Below are 17,431 nucleotides of genomic sequence, written 5' to 3' on the forward strand. Positions count from 1 at the left end.
TTCTGGTCATCTCTAATAGCGTACGATTCCGTCTCTCTACAACTCCGTTTTGTTGCGGAGAGTATGGTGCTGTAAGATGTCTCCTGATGCCATGTTGAGCACAATAGAGTTCAAACTCCTGAGATGTGAACTCACCGCCTCTGTCCGTTCTCAACGTCTGGATTGTAGTCTTTGTCTCTTGCTCCACCATCACCTTAAAACGTTTGAAGCCTTCAAAAGCTTCACTTTTATATTTCAACAATACGGTCCACATGTAGCGAGAAAAATCATCAATAAGAACGAACACGTATCGTTTCTGTCCTGGCGTAGCAGGAGTGATGGGTCCACATAAATCGGCATGAATGAGTTCTAGTGGATGACTTGCTCGATATTGGGTTGTCTGAGGGTAGGGTTGTCTAGCTTGTTTTCCAAGTAAGCATGACGTACACGTTTCTTTCTCAACTGCGATATGAGGAATGCCAATGACAAGATCTTTATTTATCATCAGTTTCATCGTCTCAGTGTTGACATGACCAAGTCGGGCGTGCCATGTTGAAGATTCAGTAGACGTTATTTGCAAGCATTGAGTATCATCCGCATGTAAGATGACTTTATAAAGTCGGTTTCTTGATCGTATGCTCTCTATCATGAGATGACCTAGGCGATCAAGCAGCATCAGTGTGTTACCTTTCATTCGTACCTCACAGCCAACCTCAGTGGCTTGTCCCAGACTCACAATGTTGCTTTTTAAGGCCGGAATATAATATACATCGTTCAAGATTTTCTTGGCACCTCCGGCGAAAACAAAACGAATGGAGCCCTTTCCTTTGATATCAACCCGTGAATCATCCCCAAAACGTACTTTTCCTATGATCTTCTCATCCATTGTATGAAAGAAAAAGCGGTTTCCACTCATATGGTTGCTTGCTCCATTATCAAGATACCACAAGTTTTTGTTGTCATGATCAGAATCGAAGATGCTTGGATTGACCTTTTGTTCATTGAGATATACTACCTCATGTACCATTAACTCATCAGCTTCTTGAGTATCATCATCTTTCTTCTCAATAACTTCTTGAAGCTTGAGTAACTTGTCCGGACAGTCGCTTGCGTAGTGTCCAAGCTTATCGCACTTAAAGCACGTAATGTGTGAAACGTCCCGTTGAGTTCCTTGTCGATAAGCTTCACGTTGTTGTTGGAAGTTGCTGTACCTCCCACGACCTCGGCCTCTCCATGAGTTATATCTACCTCCTCGTCCGCGGCCCCCACGTCCTCCATATCCATCTTGTTGTGACTCCGTATTGGAATACAACAATTTTGTTTTATCATCTTGTAGTTCTTCCTCTTCTTCTCCTATTCGTTCTTCATATGCTTTCAATCTTCCAACAATATCTTCAAAGCTTGTGGTGTTGAGATCAAGAACTTGTTCCAAAGATGCAACAATATGGATATATCTTCTCCTTGGTAAGCTTTTAAGAAATTTCTTTACGATCTTGGGTTCTTCGATAATCTCTCCCAACGAGGCTGACTTTGAAGAAATCTCTGCTAGTTTTCCAACGAAAGCATCAATTGTATCTTCTTCTTTCATCTTAAGTCTATCAAACTCTGCCATTAGGGTTTGTAATCTTGCTTCTCTAACTCTCTCTGCTCCAACATGTCGGGTTTTGATCGCATCCCAAACGGCTTTGGCTGTGTCTAGGTCACCAACTTGTAGTGTCAAGGCCTCGGGTATAGACTGAAATATTAAGGCGATAGCCATATCATTCTTTCCTTCAGCTTTACTTCCGGGGTCTATAGCTTCCCATACTTTGTTGACCTTGAGTGCTATCTTCATACGCATAGCCCACACCGTATAGTTCGAGGAGTTTAGCATCGGAAATTTTATAGAGGAAGGGCCGTGCTCTTTGATCTTCATCTCCGTGATGTCTTCTTTCTCATCTCCCATTGTTTTGTAGTTTGTTAAGCTCTGATACCAAATATAGAATCACAAGTAATAAGAAGTCCTTCTCTTATTCAATCTCAAAGCTCTCAAATCACAAATCACAAATCATAAGTTATGCAACATCATATGCATCTCCTTATATATAACTCATAGTTTCCTAAACTTATTAGAAATCACACAAATAGATATTTTCCTAATTCTCAAAGATAATCATAACTCAATATAAAAGGAAACTTGCAAGTCAAGCTTATTCAACAGGATGACAGGTTGCTACAGTTTACGCGTTGATTGAACGAGTCGCTTGCTTGTAAAGCATCATTCAATATGATTGGTATCTCACTCAACGATGGAACCCACCTACTCACTCACCACACAAGATTTCAATTATACACTCATCTCTCATCTTCTCCAAAACAAGAGTTTCATTGTTTTTTTTTGTTTTGTTCTTTTTCAGTTCCAGTGATCTGTTTTATTTTGTTTGTTATCTCTATTCTTATTTCCGCCTCCACCACTGGAGGAGAAGGAGAAACGGCTGCATGCAAGCCCACCGATGTCTTCCTCATCAATTGCGGCCAGAGGCGGATCTACATGCACAGGAGGGGGGTCAGCTGACCCCACTAAAATATTGAAAACTAAACTTGTTACACTACTTACGTAAAGAACAAATGGTCAAGTGGTGTTAGTTCTCTAGTACTGACCCCCCTCATGAGAGTTCAATCCTCAATTCTGCACCCATGAACTTTTTTTTTTACTTTTCAGTTAATTATTTTGGGCCTAAAAACCTGATTTTGAAGTAAAATATGGGTCAAAAAAAGTTTTTTATTTGTTTTACAAACTTCACCCGCTTTCCATTGTTTTCTTTCTTTTGTTTTAATAAAAACATTTGACCTTTTTTTATTTGTTTTGCCATACTTTTGTTTCAAAACTCTATACAACAACAGTTACACATATTTTTAAAGATTTTTTAACATTATATCTTTTTGTTTTATTGAATATAATTTCCTTAAAAATTAAAACAACTGACAAATCTAATAGTTTATATAGAAGATATTTGAATTAATATTTGAATAAAATTACTTTAAATTAAATTAATTAATTATGACCCCGGTAAAATTAATTTCTGGCTACCTCCAACACCTCCGACACCACTGGCCAAGCCTGGACACGGGACCAGCAGAAGGATCATGGGTTGAGTTCAGTCTCCACACACTCTCGCTTTCATTAACGGCTTGGAGATTGTTTCTATACCTAACCGGCTTTACATAAAGGGAGGATTTGATTGTCAAGTTACCGTATTTGGGATTGTTTTAGCTTTAAAAGCGATGGACAGCTAAAGCGTAAGAACAACACATAAATAGGGACAAACATATGATCTTCTGTAACAGATAGTTTCGTTACAGAGACAACACACCACATAAGAGAGCTTTTCTCCCATATTTAATTCACAGAGCCTTTCTCCCATATCTAATTCTCAGGTCATGAAAATGAAATGTTACAAAGCTGTAATGTAGAACACAAAAAGCCAAAAATCCAGAAGAAAAAAATAAAACATAAAATAAATTGAACCCAAGCTACTTAAATAATAAGAAAAACGAGTGTTTGAGTAATAGAATAGCCGTTTGCCGTTAAAAAAAAAAAAAATAAGAAAAACGAGTTTTTTTTTAGAGAGAGAGATATTCATCTAGTCTGCCTTAAGTTGCTTCATGTGAGAGCATCCGCTAACACTCTTGTAGTCAAGCTGACTCAACTCGCTAAGCTTGCCAAGTTTTGTTTCATAGTTTTGGATTAGATCAAACCTATAAAGTGTAAGAAGAAGCATATATATAAATATAAAAGAAACTGAATATGATTTAAAAATTCAAAATACTAGAAGCAAACCAGTAGGCTAAAGACTGGAATGGAGATTGTGCTGCTGTCTCTAGCGTCTCTTTCGAACATTCCACATTTACATGCACCTCCAAACACAACATTAGATTAGATTAATCAATGAAATATATAACTTATAAACAGAATTAAAAAATATATATATATATATAAAGATATAAAATTTCCACTTGTTTCTTTCGTTGCTTCGACTACTCGTTTCCTTTTTTTTATTAGTTTGACTACTAACGGTTCCGTCAGCTAGCTTAGATTGCAATATGCAGAGGCTAGAAGCCATACCTAGTGTCCTCTCCCAAGTAATGTTAGACAACAAGATGGATTTCACCATATCTTCAAAGAGAAAGGGCGAGCGGAAAATTCGACCGAAACCATACTTCTTTGCATCCTCATGAAGTTGTTGGAACTCGGTCACGTCACGACCGTCCTCATCTGATATTCTCAGCATCCTTCCCACTTGTTGCAAGATGAGTTCTTCGTCGACCCTTGAGACATTGTTGATGCCGTGAACTTGGATCACAAGAAAAGAGAGAGTGCGAGGGTGAGAGATGGTCACACTGACAGAAGAGGAATTTGAAACGGTCATAGGTCGAGTTAGTGACTTAGATTTGGGGTCCCACACGTTTGGAGCCATCATGAAGAAGCCATGGTTACATACCGCTTTCTCCATATCGAATTTTCTTTCAAACTGTTTTCATGATGGCTTCAAACGTGTGGGACCCCAAATCTAAGTCACTAACGTGTGGGACCCAACACTTTTATGTGTCAGTGTAGTTATTTTAGTCAGCCAAGGTGACATTCCCCTGGACTGATGTAACTGAAGGAACAGAAGAAGAAGAAGACGATGAGACGAAGATGGCACGGATGGTTTGCTCTTTGACAAACCGTGAAGATTGTCTCTCTTGCGGTGGAAGCTAAACACACAAAGAAACAAATAAAAAGTTGATCAAAACCTATCTTTACACTCGTCTTTTTTCGTCTTGTAATCTAGTTCTATAAGGTTGTCATGCTATTCGTGTGTGGAAGGAATGTGAAGGAGAAGACCACAGTTAATCTCACAGAAGTTATCTCCTAAATGAGGCTTCATGGATATTTCGTTCAGAGTCAAACAGAATAAATATATCACATGATCAACTCCTTGATTTTATAAAAAAAAAGATCCAACACAAGCACACCAGAAACCAAAAGCATAATAAATAAAAAAAGTTCTAACATCTTTTGAAAAGGATAAGCATAGCATAGTGTTAAGGTAGTTCAACAAAAAACAACTTAATAAACGTCTTCAGTACTTGAAAAAGGCTTAAGCTTGACGGTTTCTTTGCTTGGCACCGGACTTGGCAACCCTAATGCTTTTGCTGATGACACTGAGTCTAGCAAGAGCGAATTTCTTCAAGTCTGGCCTGTAGTAGTTGTCCACCACCTGATTCAATTTCCACACAAATTAACCCAATTATGACAAAATGAACACATGTAAAGCCACTACAAGTAGGCATCATTAAATGTCTATTATGAGACAAAAGTTTATCATAAATAGAATCATTATGAAGAGATCAATAGTGTGAAAATTCATCCCACAAAGAGGCCTAACATGATATAACTTATATTCATCATCCCACATAAGAGTGATAAAGATAACCAAATACCTCTACTATCAAGCCATGTTACCATTACATATACACATGAACTCTCCACTCACAAGTAAAACAAAGAACAATTGTAAATAACCAATAACTAGAAACAGCAACCTACAGACACATAACCTAGTTGAGTTGAGATACAAAATTACCTGGTTAGCGACAGCCTTGGACATCCTGGGGAATTCCTTCTTAAGGATAGACTTGTTGACAGAGACCTTAGGCTTGTTCTGCTTCTTGGTCTTGGTGGTGGCCAAAACAACACCTTGATCCTTGTCAGCTGGCTGGATGGTCACTGTCTTCTTGTTTGCAAGACCTGAACCCAAGTCAAAAAGATCGAGACATTAGTGCTTGAAAACACAAAACATAAAGTTTTATTTTTAAATTTCAAAGAAATATATTTTTAAGTAAATAAGTAGTAATCATATTTTTAATATAAAGTAGACACATTTCTAATTCAGACAGAAAGTAAACAAAACAACAAGGTCAGTTCCAATACCAAAAATATCCAATCGATAAACAAGAGAACGCAAAAGATGATTGGATCTTTACCAGAGTGCTTGTAGGAGTTAAGGTTGCAGAGATTGTTCTTCTCTTTGCTGAACTGAACCTTAGCATTGCCTCTTCCGAACTGTTTGACCAAGAAACAGTTGTTGGTCTTAACGATCTCCCATATCAATTGTCCTGGTACTGTTGCCATTTTTCAAAACCTATATAACCACCAGACCAATCGAAATAGAAAAACAAATAAGTATTACAGACAAGAACAGGTCGATCTAAACAATTGAGAGAGAGAGGTATAGACTCGGGTTTAATGGTGGTGATGCCGAAGCTTTTGTGATATGACGAGATCAAAACGATTTATATATCACCTCCGAGAAACAAAACCCTAATTTAACGGAAAGTCTAAAGTACCCCTAATCATCATTAAATATATCGATAATGCCATAAATCGCAAACATTTGTTCTGTTCTATCAAAGTTAAGGTAAGGGTTTTAGATCTTTCGATTCATTTCTTCTATAGAAACTTGTGTTAGTGAGAGAGAGAGAGATGGGGAGGAGGATACTGAACGACGCGTTGAGGACGATCGTGAATGCGGAGAAGCGAGGGAAAGCTTCTGTGGAGTTGAAGCCTGTCTCTACCGTTATGTCTTCCTTCCTCCGAATCATGAAGGAGAAAGGTCTCACATTTTTCACTCTGCTTTTGATCTGAAGATCCATCTATTCATCAGCTTGGTTCTGACATTGACTTCACTTAATTGTCGTCAAGTAGCTAGTTCTGTTTCTCTATGATTACTCTCATTCTCATGTAACTTAGGGACCTCTTTGTTAATCCTTGAAATTATCCCGAATCCTATATCTGAAGCATTGCCTATGTAACATCGTCCAAAGATGATCTCTTTTTTTGTTATTGGTTTGGAAGTGAATTGCAGACAATTGAAAGTTTAACTCATTATGTTGATCGACTGTCTGAAAAAAAGCCATGTCTGCTCCTTTTCCAAGTCTATGGTCTAATTTACGCTTGTTCCAATTTGCTTTTATGTTTTGAGCATCCTAAGTCAAGATTTGTGGGTCATGTTTGTAGATAATATTTGTAAAATTGAATATTTTTATTTGTTACTTTCAGAAAGTGTAATGTTTATGTAAATTACAGGTTACATCAAGAACTATCAAGTCCATGATCCGCACAGAGTTGGGAAAATCACTGTTGATCTACAAGGAAGGGTTAATGATTGCAAAGCTCTCACTTACAGGCAAGACGTCAAGGCTAAAGAGATTGGGCAGTACACAGAACGCACTCTTCCAACCCGCCAGGTTTCTTTTTTCCCCCTTGATTATGCTTATCTTGCAGTACCACTAATTTAACCTTGTGTTATGTTATCTGCAGTGGGGTTATGTTGTGGTTACCACTCCTGATGGCATTTTGGACCATGAAGATGCTATCAAGAGGAATGTTGGTGGTCAGGTCCTAGGTTTCTTCTATTAAAAGAGATCGTAATCATTTGTCTGGCTTACTTGTTTGTTTCTTGCACTTGTACTTTGAGCAAAATGGCAAAAATATAAAACAAAACTTTAATCTGTTGTGATAATGTTTCCATTGTTCTATAATATCTTTAGCTTTCTGTTCTGCTAATAAACACCAAAAGTAATATAGGCAAAAAGAAAGAAACAAAGCATTGTCACACCAATGCTTCAATCTGTATAATGTATATATATGAAAATAAAATTCAGTCAAGAGTAAACACCAAAAAGGTAAAAAAGAAGAAAAGAACCAAGTATTATTAGCACACCACTGCTTCAATCTGTATAATGTGTAAGAAAATCAACTTCAGTCAGAGTAAGGAATGAGTTTAGAGTGATCTTTGTGACAAGAGTAAATGTATCAACAGACGGAGGATGGGCATATTCAGCGGCGATTAGGAGTACGAAGAGCGCCAAGCCTTGCAAAGATATCATCACAATCCGGGAGGTTGGGATGAACATGACTAGCTCTCTCCCTTGACGGAGTTTCTGGATCTGGTGATTTTACAGTTGGTGGAACAGAGCTTGAAACTGTCTTTTGTCCTGAAGTTGATTTTGGAGATGGCTGGTCATGAGACTCTTGGTTGGTTCTCGTTGGTGTAACTGGAAATGAACGCTTCTCATGAGCTTTCACTTGCCCCTTAGTCCTTAGAGAGACCCCGGTTATTTTAACTGGCTTGGCACTGACTCTTTCGACTTCTTCTTCATCATCTTCATACCAGGCTGAAGCTGGGATCTTAAAGTTTGATCTATTTTGATCTCTTACTCTCGTTGTTGGCTTATGAGTCTTCTCTTGACTTCTGACAAAAGCTTGTCCTGGAAGTTCTTCCTCTGGGTCATCATGGCTGAAACGGGAATCACGATATGAGGTTTGAGGTTTTGTTTCTGGTCTTCTTGAACGAAGTTGGATCTCTGAGTCATCATCATCACTAGAAGATGGTTGCGGCGGTATAGAGCTTGGTCTCTTCTCGCTGATGCTTGCTTTCCTGCTACTTCTAGGAGTAGACACCGACTTGCCAGCATCATCAGTTCCATTATGTTCCTTTCCAGACTTGGACGATGTCTCGTTTCTCGCCAGGCTCATTCTATATGGCGGGAGTGTCTTTTTGTTCCTGAATCCACCGACCAAAGGTTTAAAACTCAGACCAGTCAGAGCATCTGCCTCAGAATCTGATTCTTCCCTTGTCCTTGAATCATCTTTATGTTCATCTGTCTCTACAGGGCAAAACTCACGTCCCACAGGATCAGAGACTTCAAACTTCTGAGATCGATGAGATGTCAGATTCACCGTTTCATCAACTTTACCTCTGTGTCTCGGCTGATCATCTTCACTTTCTGAATTTGGATCATAGTTGTCAAACTTAGCATGGCGATCTGGCTCATGGTAAAAAGCAGGAGGACTTGCAGGGACATCATCAAACAATGGGCTCTCTTGGAAGACTTGTGAGCTTGAGCTGTGGTTTCCATGAGACTTACTATGATCACTTTTAAAGCTCCAGGAAGCAGCTGGTGTTGGCGTAAGGCTAGGTGCTTTGCTGCCAAGCAATGAGAATCCCACTCCATGATCATATTCATCATCTTCAGCATCGAATTTAGGTTTATCAAAAAAGGAGCTATAATCATCAAAAGTACCAGCATCATCATGTCCATGATCATGTAAATCTTTATCTTTAAAGCTGCTCTGAGATTGGCGATCATATTCAGTTGCAAAGATATTCTCCTCCACGGCTTTTGGTGACTTCATATAGTCCGAGTCAATGACATGCTCATCAGAATAATTACTTGAATGTGAATGTGATGAAGCTCTGCTTGACTGCTTCTTGAACTGAACATCTTCCGAATAACCAACATTTAAATCTGTCTTATCCTCGCTTGGCTGCTTCTCTCTACCAAAGGAACCACTCTTTCTCGAGTTATTATTCAGGTAATGTCTCTCTGATGGCTGAACTGCAGGAGGATTCTCAGGTTCCTTTCCCCTACCATATCTATCTTGTTGGGTTCTGTTCATATCTTGATACTGCATCCTAACATTGTGTCTTGGAGATGAATGATCTTCAGAAACATTCGATCTGTCACGTCTATGTGAAGGCTCGTTTCTGAAATTGACAGATGCAGAGGACATATGCGACTCTGTTGAATTCTGCCTCGTCATCCTTTCCTTGCTAGAAAGCTCAGCAGCTGCTCTAGCAGCGAAACTTGCTCTCTCAGCGGCTTCAGCAGCAGCACGTGCAGCATCTGTAGAATCAACAAACTCTGTTTCCCACCTTTGCTTACTTTCGCCATGATTGGGATTTCTACATTCTCCTTCATCAGGCCTAGACCCTGTCAAACAAAACAAACTTCTTTGAATGATTCACATCAAGAAACATAAACAGAAACAGCAGGAAGGAAACTACTTACGAGAAGGTCGTGCATTTGGATGATGATAGTCATCAGCCGTCCCAGAAGTAACATTGTCGCTACGGCTTGAAGATCTTCCATCACTTGCATAATAAGAGTTCCTTTCGCTTGCTCCATGTTGAACATTAACAGGTGCTGGAGCTTGAACGCTTGAATATTGTTCCTTGTTTGGGATTCTAGAGGAATCCACAACGTTTACACTACTCGCTGACTGAAACGAGCTTGCTCCACTCTAAACACACAAGTAAAAGGTCATTGTTATTGTTAACAGATAGATGAAAACAATCATGCATTAACACTACAGACATGTTATTGTTATTACTTACCAAAAACTTGTCTCTTGGATCCGGTTCAACAAAAGACTGTGCCTCCCAAACAACATTATGCTCCTCAGCTATCTCCGTCAAAATCTTGACCTTTGTTGGACCATCAGGGGCTTTGACAGATAATTTATCCACCAGCTAGAAACATAAACAAGATCATAATCAAGAAACGCTTCTAAATAATACAAAATCAACATAGGAACAGGATGCAACCACTTACCAAGCGACTGACACCAGAATCTGGACGCAGCTCAATAGCAGAGGTAGCAAAATCCTTCCCGTACTTGGTAGTGAATTGCTTAACGATCTCTGAGAGCTCAGGGACATCTGATAACCTCTGGGAAGCGAATAAGACGCTGGCAACCGCTTCTTTCAGATCAATGGGGCAGTTTCTGTAAGTAAATATCACAAACGATCAGTACATTATACACAGAACAACAAAACAAAGGAACACAGTTTTGCTTACTTTTGAGACTCGATAACACCCAAACGAACAACAATAAGTTCGCAGTAGATCCCAATGAGTTCATAAGCAGCCACTGTCTTCTCTTCCCTCACGACATGTTCCACCTGAGATAGGGAGAAACAAAAACCACATTCACAATCTCATCAACAAACAACATGAGTGACAACCAAACACATTCACAATGTGATCAATACAAAACATGATTGAATCAAAGATTAAAATTGTTCTTACACGAATTCTAGCGGTAGGGGTATTCCCAGCTTCGAGCAATTGAGCTAACTCTCGCCTCAGCTGTTTGATCTGAATCTCCTTTTTGTTCTTGAGTATCTTCAGGCGTGAATTCGCCATTTGTAAAGCTGTTTTACTACACACACATTAAAAAATAAAAATAAAAACAACATAAGAAGGGATGAAACAGTAACATCCAAAGACTCAGTTCATCAGGTTTTATCCTAGACAACAAAAGCTAGAATCTGTAATGTTTTTAACATATTCTCAAAAAAAAAGAGGAATCGAATTTTACCATTTAGCAGGCTTAAAGCCTCGATGAAGAACCTTCTTCATGGAACGAAGCTTAGCAAAAAAAAAAACAAAAAAGAGGAAGATCGGAAACCGTTCGTTCGACCGTCTGGTTCGAATCTGGCGAAAAGAAAGAAGAGCGAAACTAGGGTTTGGAATTTTCGAAGGGGACAAACCCAGAAGAAACGTATAATGTTGATTTTAGAGGAGGGAGGGGGGAGAAGGAAGATGAGAATAGAATATTGCTCTTGGGTTGGACAATCCCATTAATATATGTTTTGTCAACGACGTGTCAAGAGAGAACCGTGTAATAAAATAAAATTATAATAAATCAAGAAAGGAATCGGAAAGTTCCAATTCCTCGACTAAAGTTTTTTAGTCGGACCTATTTAACCCTTTTTCATATGTTATACTTAGGGGTGTTCAATCCGAATATCGGTTCGGTTTAGGTTCAATTTTTTCGGTTTTTAGTATTTCGGTTAGTAAAATATAACTACCATTCTAAATCTATATTTACTTCGGTTCGGTTTATATACCGTCGGTTTTCGGTTTATTCAGTTTTATACCAAAAAACATAATTATTTAGTTTGAGATCATATTATATGAATTTTAGAGTCATATTGTCAACACAGTCATTTATTAAAAATATATTACATGTTCAAATAAATGAACAAAAAAGTAAAAATGCTTCTACCAAACAAAAAAGTAAAAATGCTTCTACCATCAAATATAATAATCAAGTGTCAGATGGATTTGGAGGTCTTTATGTAAACTGAGACCTAAAGCTCGGCCTTTTATTAAGTGTCAAGTAGGATCAGGGATTACAGCGAGTTTTTGGATGGATGATTGGACTTCTCTGGGTCCTCTGATTGAGGTAGTAGGGGAGAGAGGACCAGTTGTTACTGGATTGAGCATTAACGCAAGGGTGGTAGATGCATTAACAAGTGATGGGTGGTGTTTTGAGAGGAGTAGAAGTAGGAGTCCGTCCATCATGTTGCTCAGAGATAGTATGCCCGATGCGCAACCAATTTTGAATTCAGAGGTTGATGATACTTATGTTTGGGTCACTAGTGGTCATAATGGTTCAGAGACTTTCTCCACTAGCGAGACTTGGAAGAGACTGTTTCCGTGCATGCTGGAAGTATTCTGGCATGAAGTGATTTGGTTTTCAGGTCGTATTCCGAAGCATGCATTCTTATCTTGGGTGGCAGCAAGAGATAGGATGGTAACAAGAGATAGACTCTTAAGATGGGGATTGTTAGTGCCGGCAACTTGTGTGCTGTGTGTTGGTCACAATGAAGATAGACAGCATCTGTTCTTTGATTGCAACTTCAGTAAACAGGTGTGGACTTTTTTCACAAGTAGATTGCGGTTGGATCCTCCAGTCTTGTTCGAAGATGGTCTCAGATGGCTAAAGAATCCAGCGAGGGAGAAGAATGTGAAGTTGATTGTGAGGCTGCTTCATCAGGCTTGTCTATATATTATCTGGAAGGAGAGAAATTCAAGAATACATACCGATGAAGCCCGATCACCAGAAGCTATTATTGCTGAGGTTAAGCAAATCATTCGGTTACGCTTGGATCCATTAGCTCGGGCTCAAACGATCGCTCAGGGAGAAGACTCAGTTTTGGCCACTTGGTTTACTTTTTTCTAGAGAGTTCTTGGTTAGCTTTAATTGCCTGTAAATATTGTCTTTACCTTGTAACCCAATCCTTTTTAATTTGAATAAAGTGGGATTTAAAAAAAAAAAAAAAAAAAAAAAAAAAAAAAAAAAAAAAAAAAAAAAATAATAATCAAATCTATAATTAGAATCAAAGCTTGAAATTTTGAAAATAAAAATATGAAACAAAACAGAAACATGAAAGAAAAGTTTTTCCACTCTTCTATATTTAGGATATGAATGGTGACCAGGGAACGGCGATGAATAATGTATTCCTTAACGTTCCTAAAAAAAATCACCATACACAAGGAATAATAATTTCCTCTCATTCTCTTTCATTCTTTTTTTTAGAGAATTAAAGAACAAAATTGTTCCTTGATAAAATTGATAAGGAACAACCATTCCTTTTCATTCATTCTATTTTATTCCCGAACATTCCTTTTTTATTCGTTCCTCTTGTTTCTCGAATGGTCACCAGTCAGACCCTTAGTGTTCATTAAAATCATACTTTTTCAATCAAACACGAAACTCTGTTTGTTTAAAGATAAGAAAAAAAGTTGTGAAAATTTTCCATTAATTATTGTCCATCAAATTTATAATCTTCATATTAATTTAGTGAAAACTAAAATAAAGCAAAAAGATCAAAAAAAGACTTAGAAAATAAAACGTCTGAATTGCGATGTATTGTTATTTAATTATAGTTCAAGTGTTTTACAAATTAAGGTTCTTTATTACTATAAAATTATGGTAATAGTTATTAACACAAATTTAACTTATGTAACAAATAGATTTTCATGTATTGTTATGAAATAGATACATATTTACATGTTTCTACTTTTAATCGGTTTTGTTTGGTTTATTCGGTTTAATCGGTTATATACCAACCATATCCAAATCCTACGGTTCTTATAAAATTATATTCATTCGGTTTATATGGTATATACCAAAACCAAACCATATTGTCTATTTCGGTTCGGTTCAGTTCGGTTCGGTACGGTTCGGTTTTACCATATTGAAAAAGTGGTTTTATTGGAATTAGCTTTTTTTGGGTAGGAAACAGGCCTCGGCACATTTATACCGGAACTTTTACCGAACCAAAATCCTATATAAAAAAATGAACAGAATTTGTTAGATATTCAAATGGATTATATATCTCTATAGCTAAAAAAACTGAGCCCAAATCGAAAACCAAAACTGAATCAGAACCGAGACCACCACAATTTAAAAATATAGTTTATATACTTTAAAATATTAATTATATTTAGTTTTGAAATAACAAATATCCTAAAGATACTATTTGCAACTGAATTACCACAAAAATGGATTATCAAAATGGTTTTTATATCCGAAACATTTCAGACTATCCTATATTTTATTCTAAAAATTTGAATTACCAAAAGAATTTTTTCTAAAACCCCGAATTATTTGAAAACTTTACCTAAACAAATTGGAACCGAATTGAACCCAAAATTTTCTCGGATGTTAGTGTTTTTTCAACATTGTTATCCAGACTAAACTGAAAACCAAAAACAAACTAAAAGTAAACTGAATATCATAAATATCTGCACGGATTTCAGATCTCTAAAACCAAAAAAAAGAACTGAACCGAGAACCAAAACCGAAATGCACAATCTTAGAAGGAAACAGGGCCGTCTAACAGCACGTGCAACTGGAACGGTCGAACAGGGTCCGAATATTAAAAATGAAATTTTTAGAAATTTTCAATAATATATGCATAAATTATGGTTTTAAATTTTAAAATTTAGATATAGTACTCACTAATTTAGAATTTATAATTTATAAAAAAACGTTAAACATATATAAGTAAAATTATTAATTTATTAAACTATTTTATTATAATTTAAATATAATGTTAATATTTTTTGAACAGAGTCCTAACAAAATTTGAGACGGTCTTGGAAGGAAAGGTTAGCTCATATTTCAATATTGAGCAGTTCTGATCTGGAGATGCATTCACATCATATATCTCGCACGTTCACTCTTTTTTAAAAAAATTGCATACCTTAGTTTTTTAAACCAGATAAATCATATTGATGTATCTACAACACCGTGAGGTTAGGAATGTCAACATGTCACGCTTGAAACCGTTAGGTCAGGAAATCACACATGTCATGGTTGAAGTTCTAACTTGTAGACAAAACTATTGACAATTTGACATCAACACCCAATATACTCAGGTACTTGTTAATTTTTTAATCGTTTTTATAGACTAAAAATTTGATCAATTTACCTCAATTTTTATCAAATTAAGCAAATTTTAATAATTAACATAAATTACTTAAAATATTTCCCAATAGTTTTAGTTAGATTAAAATTTAAATCCGACCTTTAATCCTAACACAAACATGTTCCTGAGTTAGAATTAATGGCCATGTTCAGGTTTTAATCGAGTTAAACTACTGGCTAATCTGGTTAAACACAACACAATATATTAATTCTATGTAATTTTGTTAATTTTATACAAAATTGTGGAGATTAGATCTGTTTATCAAAAAAATTGTGGAGATTAATCATATTATTTAGCTAACAGGATGTACTGGGTGTTGATACTAATAGCATGTGGGACAATTGATGTAATCAATGTTTGCATGGACTTTGATGAGAATTTGTATGTATTAAAAATTTCTAGAACTATTTATGGCGGCCAAGAGAGATTGACTACGCTTCTTAGACAAGAACTAATATCAAATCTGAAGCGTGTACAATCCATCAATTCAAGACGAATCAAAGAAAAACAAATTGAGATCTGAAAAAAAGCTAGAGGCGATGAGCTTTACGGTTTAGAGAGGATATAAGAAGCGATGGCAAGATCTATATTAGTGAAAGGATGAGACAATGCTTTGAGAAATGTTGGTATCAGGTAGATCATAATTCATAATTTGAAAATAAGAATAGAAAAAGATTTTCTGACCAAAACTAGCAAATCACATAGTGCCTTATAGTATACAAGAATAACATCTGAAAATCATTCAGTGGAACTTGAATTGAGACTTGCAGTGGAAATAGTTACCAGTTATCATCACCACCACCACCAAAGAATCTTCTAAAACTACCAATGACCAATGTGATGCCTTCTAAAACTCAGAGCTCTGTTCTCATATCATTGCCTAGTTGACTGAACATAATGCCGATATCCATTCCTTGATTCACCGTTGGTATGACTACCGAGTAAGGGCACTGTTTTGAAAATCCAACCTTTTTGTTTTTGGATTGTTTTATCGATTTGCTAAGCCTGTTTACGCATTTCTGGAACTTCTTATGGCAGCTTATGTTAGTCATACCTGCCAAAATGGGGAAACAAATAACCAAAGCGTAAGCATGCCAACTGTCAACTCAAGACCAAAGACTTAGCATTTGCAATTCGTTAAAACTATAGCATAAGAAGAATGAACATTAGTATGCTTTAGATCACTAAACTGAGACCACTAAACTAAACACAGTATCATCAGATGAAGAAAGCATCAAGGAACGATAAAAAAAAATTCCTAGAGCAGTAGAGTCACTTAAGATCACCTGAACCTTATCCTAGCACTCTGCACTATTAAGCCATTTGTTGAGACAGATCGAACAGGTCAGATAAAACCCAAGGTCTATTTTTACTTGTATACTGAATCTGTAGCTACAGATGTTAATTTCAGTTTATAATGCCAAGGATATAATGTGCATATAAATCTTCCTCACAATTCAACAAAAACTATAAGAAGTGTAGTGAACCTTATGATTTGTATTCTTGAATGATCAAATCGTTAAGGGATCTGCATTCTTGAATGGTTATTTACCTTTGGCCCCAACGCAACTGTCATGGACCATACAACAAGCATCAAGATCATCACAAGGCTCCTCACCAGGGCATCCAGAGTGTCCGATCCCACAATACTTCCCATATCGTATAGAAAGTGCTGTAAACAGACGAATATACGCAAGTGAGAAGCTAAAACGGAAAAAGAAAAGGTTCTCCACACTTACTGTCACAATTCTGTGCAATGCAGGTTCTGGTGCACTCCTGTCACAATTTGATTCATTAGTGAACTGAATGACCAAATCTTTGTGGAATCTGAGCTTTCGGATTCCAATTATAATTTTCATAAGCTGATTCTACGACAATGCGATTGCTTTTGTCTAATTATGGAAACTCATATTCGTTTAAAGGAAAGAAAGGTCAAACCTCGCAGCGAACGACATCGACGAGGAAGATGACAAGGAAGAAAGCTCCCGCGAAACGCGTCGAAGCAGAACGAACCATCATCGTCTCTGACTCTCTCTCTTTCTCTCTATTGCGCTAGGTAAGTAGGAAGAAGCTTCTGGATTTGATGTTTATGGTCCTTTTGTCTTCTTCGCTAAGGTTTCGATCTCATTGGTCTTTCTCCTCCTTTCTCGCCGCTCCTTCCTTTGCTTCATACCAAATAAAAATTATTCTCTCGAGTCAACCCAAATAAAATACGTTACGAGTTAAATTAGCTGAACCGGATCGGTATAATAATTCAATCAGTATAATAAACCAAACCGGTTTGGCTTTCAATAAAATCAAACCGACGGTTAAATAACCGTGAACATAAACGTTGTCTCCCTAAAACCCTAGGCTGC

General features: G+C 37.0%; 5 protein-coding genes and 1 long non-coding RNA gene across 10 annotated transcripts; 3 read left to right on the forward strand and 3 right to left on the reverse strand.

Annotated features, from left to right (window-relative positions):
* Nucleotides 1–3,280: 3,280 nt before the first annotated feature.
* On the forward strand, nucleotides 3,281–5,001 carry LOC117126441. The gene is made up of 2 exons (XR_004449005.1): nucleotides 3,281–3,516; nucleotides 3,576–5,001. It is a non-coding gene; the product is annotated as an uncharacterized LOC117126441 (long non-coding RNA).
* Nucleotides 4,923–6,499, reverse strand: LOC103828285 (60S ribosomal protein L28-1). 4 transcript variants are annotated; one of them, XM_018653193.2, is made up of 4 exons: nucleotides 6,469–6,499; nucleotides 5,989–6,147; nucleotides 5,589–5,752; nucleotides 4,923–5,222 (listed from the first exon to the last, which is right to left on the reverse strand). In XM_018653193.2, exons 2-4 carry the CDS (start codon nucleotides 6,134–6,136, stop codon nucleotides 5,103–5,105), a joined length of 432 nt encoding a protein of 143 aa, XP_018508709.1. In that variant the 5' UTR covers nucleotides 6,137–6,147; nucleotides 6,469–6,499; the 3' UTR covers nucleotides 4,923–5,102. The 4 variants fall into 4 exon arrangements, with proteins under 4 accessions (XP_018508709.1, XP_009102142.1, XP_033130180.1 ...); XM_009103894.3 differs by lacking the exon at nucleotides 6,469–6,499 and adding an exon at nucleotides 6,242–6,330 and having other exon boundaries at nucleotides 5,989–6,146; XM_033274289.1 differs by lacking the exon at nucleotides 6,469–6,499 and adding an exon at nucleotides 6,223–6,280 and having other exon boundaries at nucleotides 5,989–6,151.
* LOC103828287 (40S ribosomal protein S15a-2) lies at nucleotides 6,469–7,563 on the forward strand. The gene is made up of 3 exons (XM_009103897.2): nucleotides 6,469–6,617; nucleotides 7,091–7,251; nucleotides 7,325–7,563. Exons 1-3 carry the CDS (start codon nucleotides 6,488–6,490, stop codon nucleotides 7,421–7,423), a joined length of 390 nt encoding a protein of 129 aa, XP_009102145.1. The 5' UTR covers nucleotides 6,469–6,487; the 3' UTR covers nucleotides 7,424–7,563.
* Nucleotides 7,564–7,596: 33 nt separating this feature from the next.
* LOC103828286 lies at nucleotides 7,597–11,429 on the reverse strand. Its single transcript, XM_009103896.2, has 7 exons — nucleotides 11,171–11,429; nucleotides 10,879–11,011; nucleotides 10,648–10,751; nucleotides 10,402–10,573; nucleotides 10,185–10,319; nucleotides 9,859–10,090; nucleotides 7,597–9,780 (listed from the first exon to the last, which is right to left on the reverse strand). The coding sequence occupies exons 1-7, from the start codon at nucleotides 11,209–11,211 to the stop codon at nucleotides 7,844–7,846; spliced, it is 2,754 nt and encodes a 917-aa protein (XP_009102144.1). The 5' UTR covers nucleotides 11,212–11,429; the 3' UTR covers nucleotides 7,597–7,843.
* A 575-nt stretch (nucleotides 11,430–12,004) lies between these two features.
* On the forward strand, nucleotides 12,005–12,820 carry LOC103828316. Its single transcript, XM_009103924.3, has one exon. It carries the CDS (start codon nucleotides 12,005–12,007, stop codon nucleotides 12,818–12,820), a length of 816 nt encoding a protein of 271 aa, XP_009102172.2.
* Nucleotides 12,821–15,663: 2,843 nt separating this feature from the next.
* LOC103828289 (phospholipase A2-beta) lies at nucleotides 15,664–17,252 on the reverse strand. 2 transcript variants are annotated; one of them, XM_009103899.3, is made up of 4 exons: nucleotides 17,013–17,252; nucleotides 16,814–16,850; nucleotides 16,627–16,746; nucleotides 15,664–16,128 (listed from the first exon to the last, which is right to left on the reverse strand). In XM_009103899.3, exons 1-4 carry the CDS (start codon nucleotides 17,091–17,093, stop codon nucleotides 15,929–15,931), a joined length of 438 nt encoding a protein of 145 aa, XP_009102147.2. In that variant the 5' UTR covers nucleotides 17,094–17,252; the 3' UTR covers nucleotides 15,664–15,928. The 2 variants fall into 2 exon arrangements, with proteins under 2 accessions (XP_009102147.2, XP_033131179.1); XM_033275288.1 differs by having other exon boundaries at nucleotides 16,627–16,850; nucleotides 17,013–17,226.
* Nucleotides 17,253–17,431: the final 179 nt, after the last annotated feature.

This window comes from Brassica rapa, chromosome A07, assembly GCF_000309985.2.
Source record: "Brassica rapa cultivar Chiifu-401-42 chromosome A07, CAAS_Brap_v3.01, whole genome shotgun sequence".
In the NCBI taxonomy this organism is placed as follows: Eukaryota; Viridiplantae; Streptophyta; class Magnoliopsida; order Brassicales; family Brassicaceae; genus Brassica; species Brassica rapa.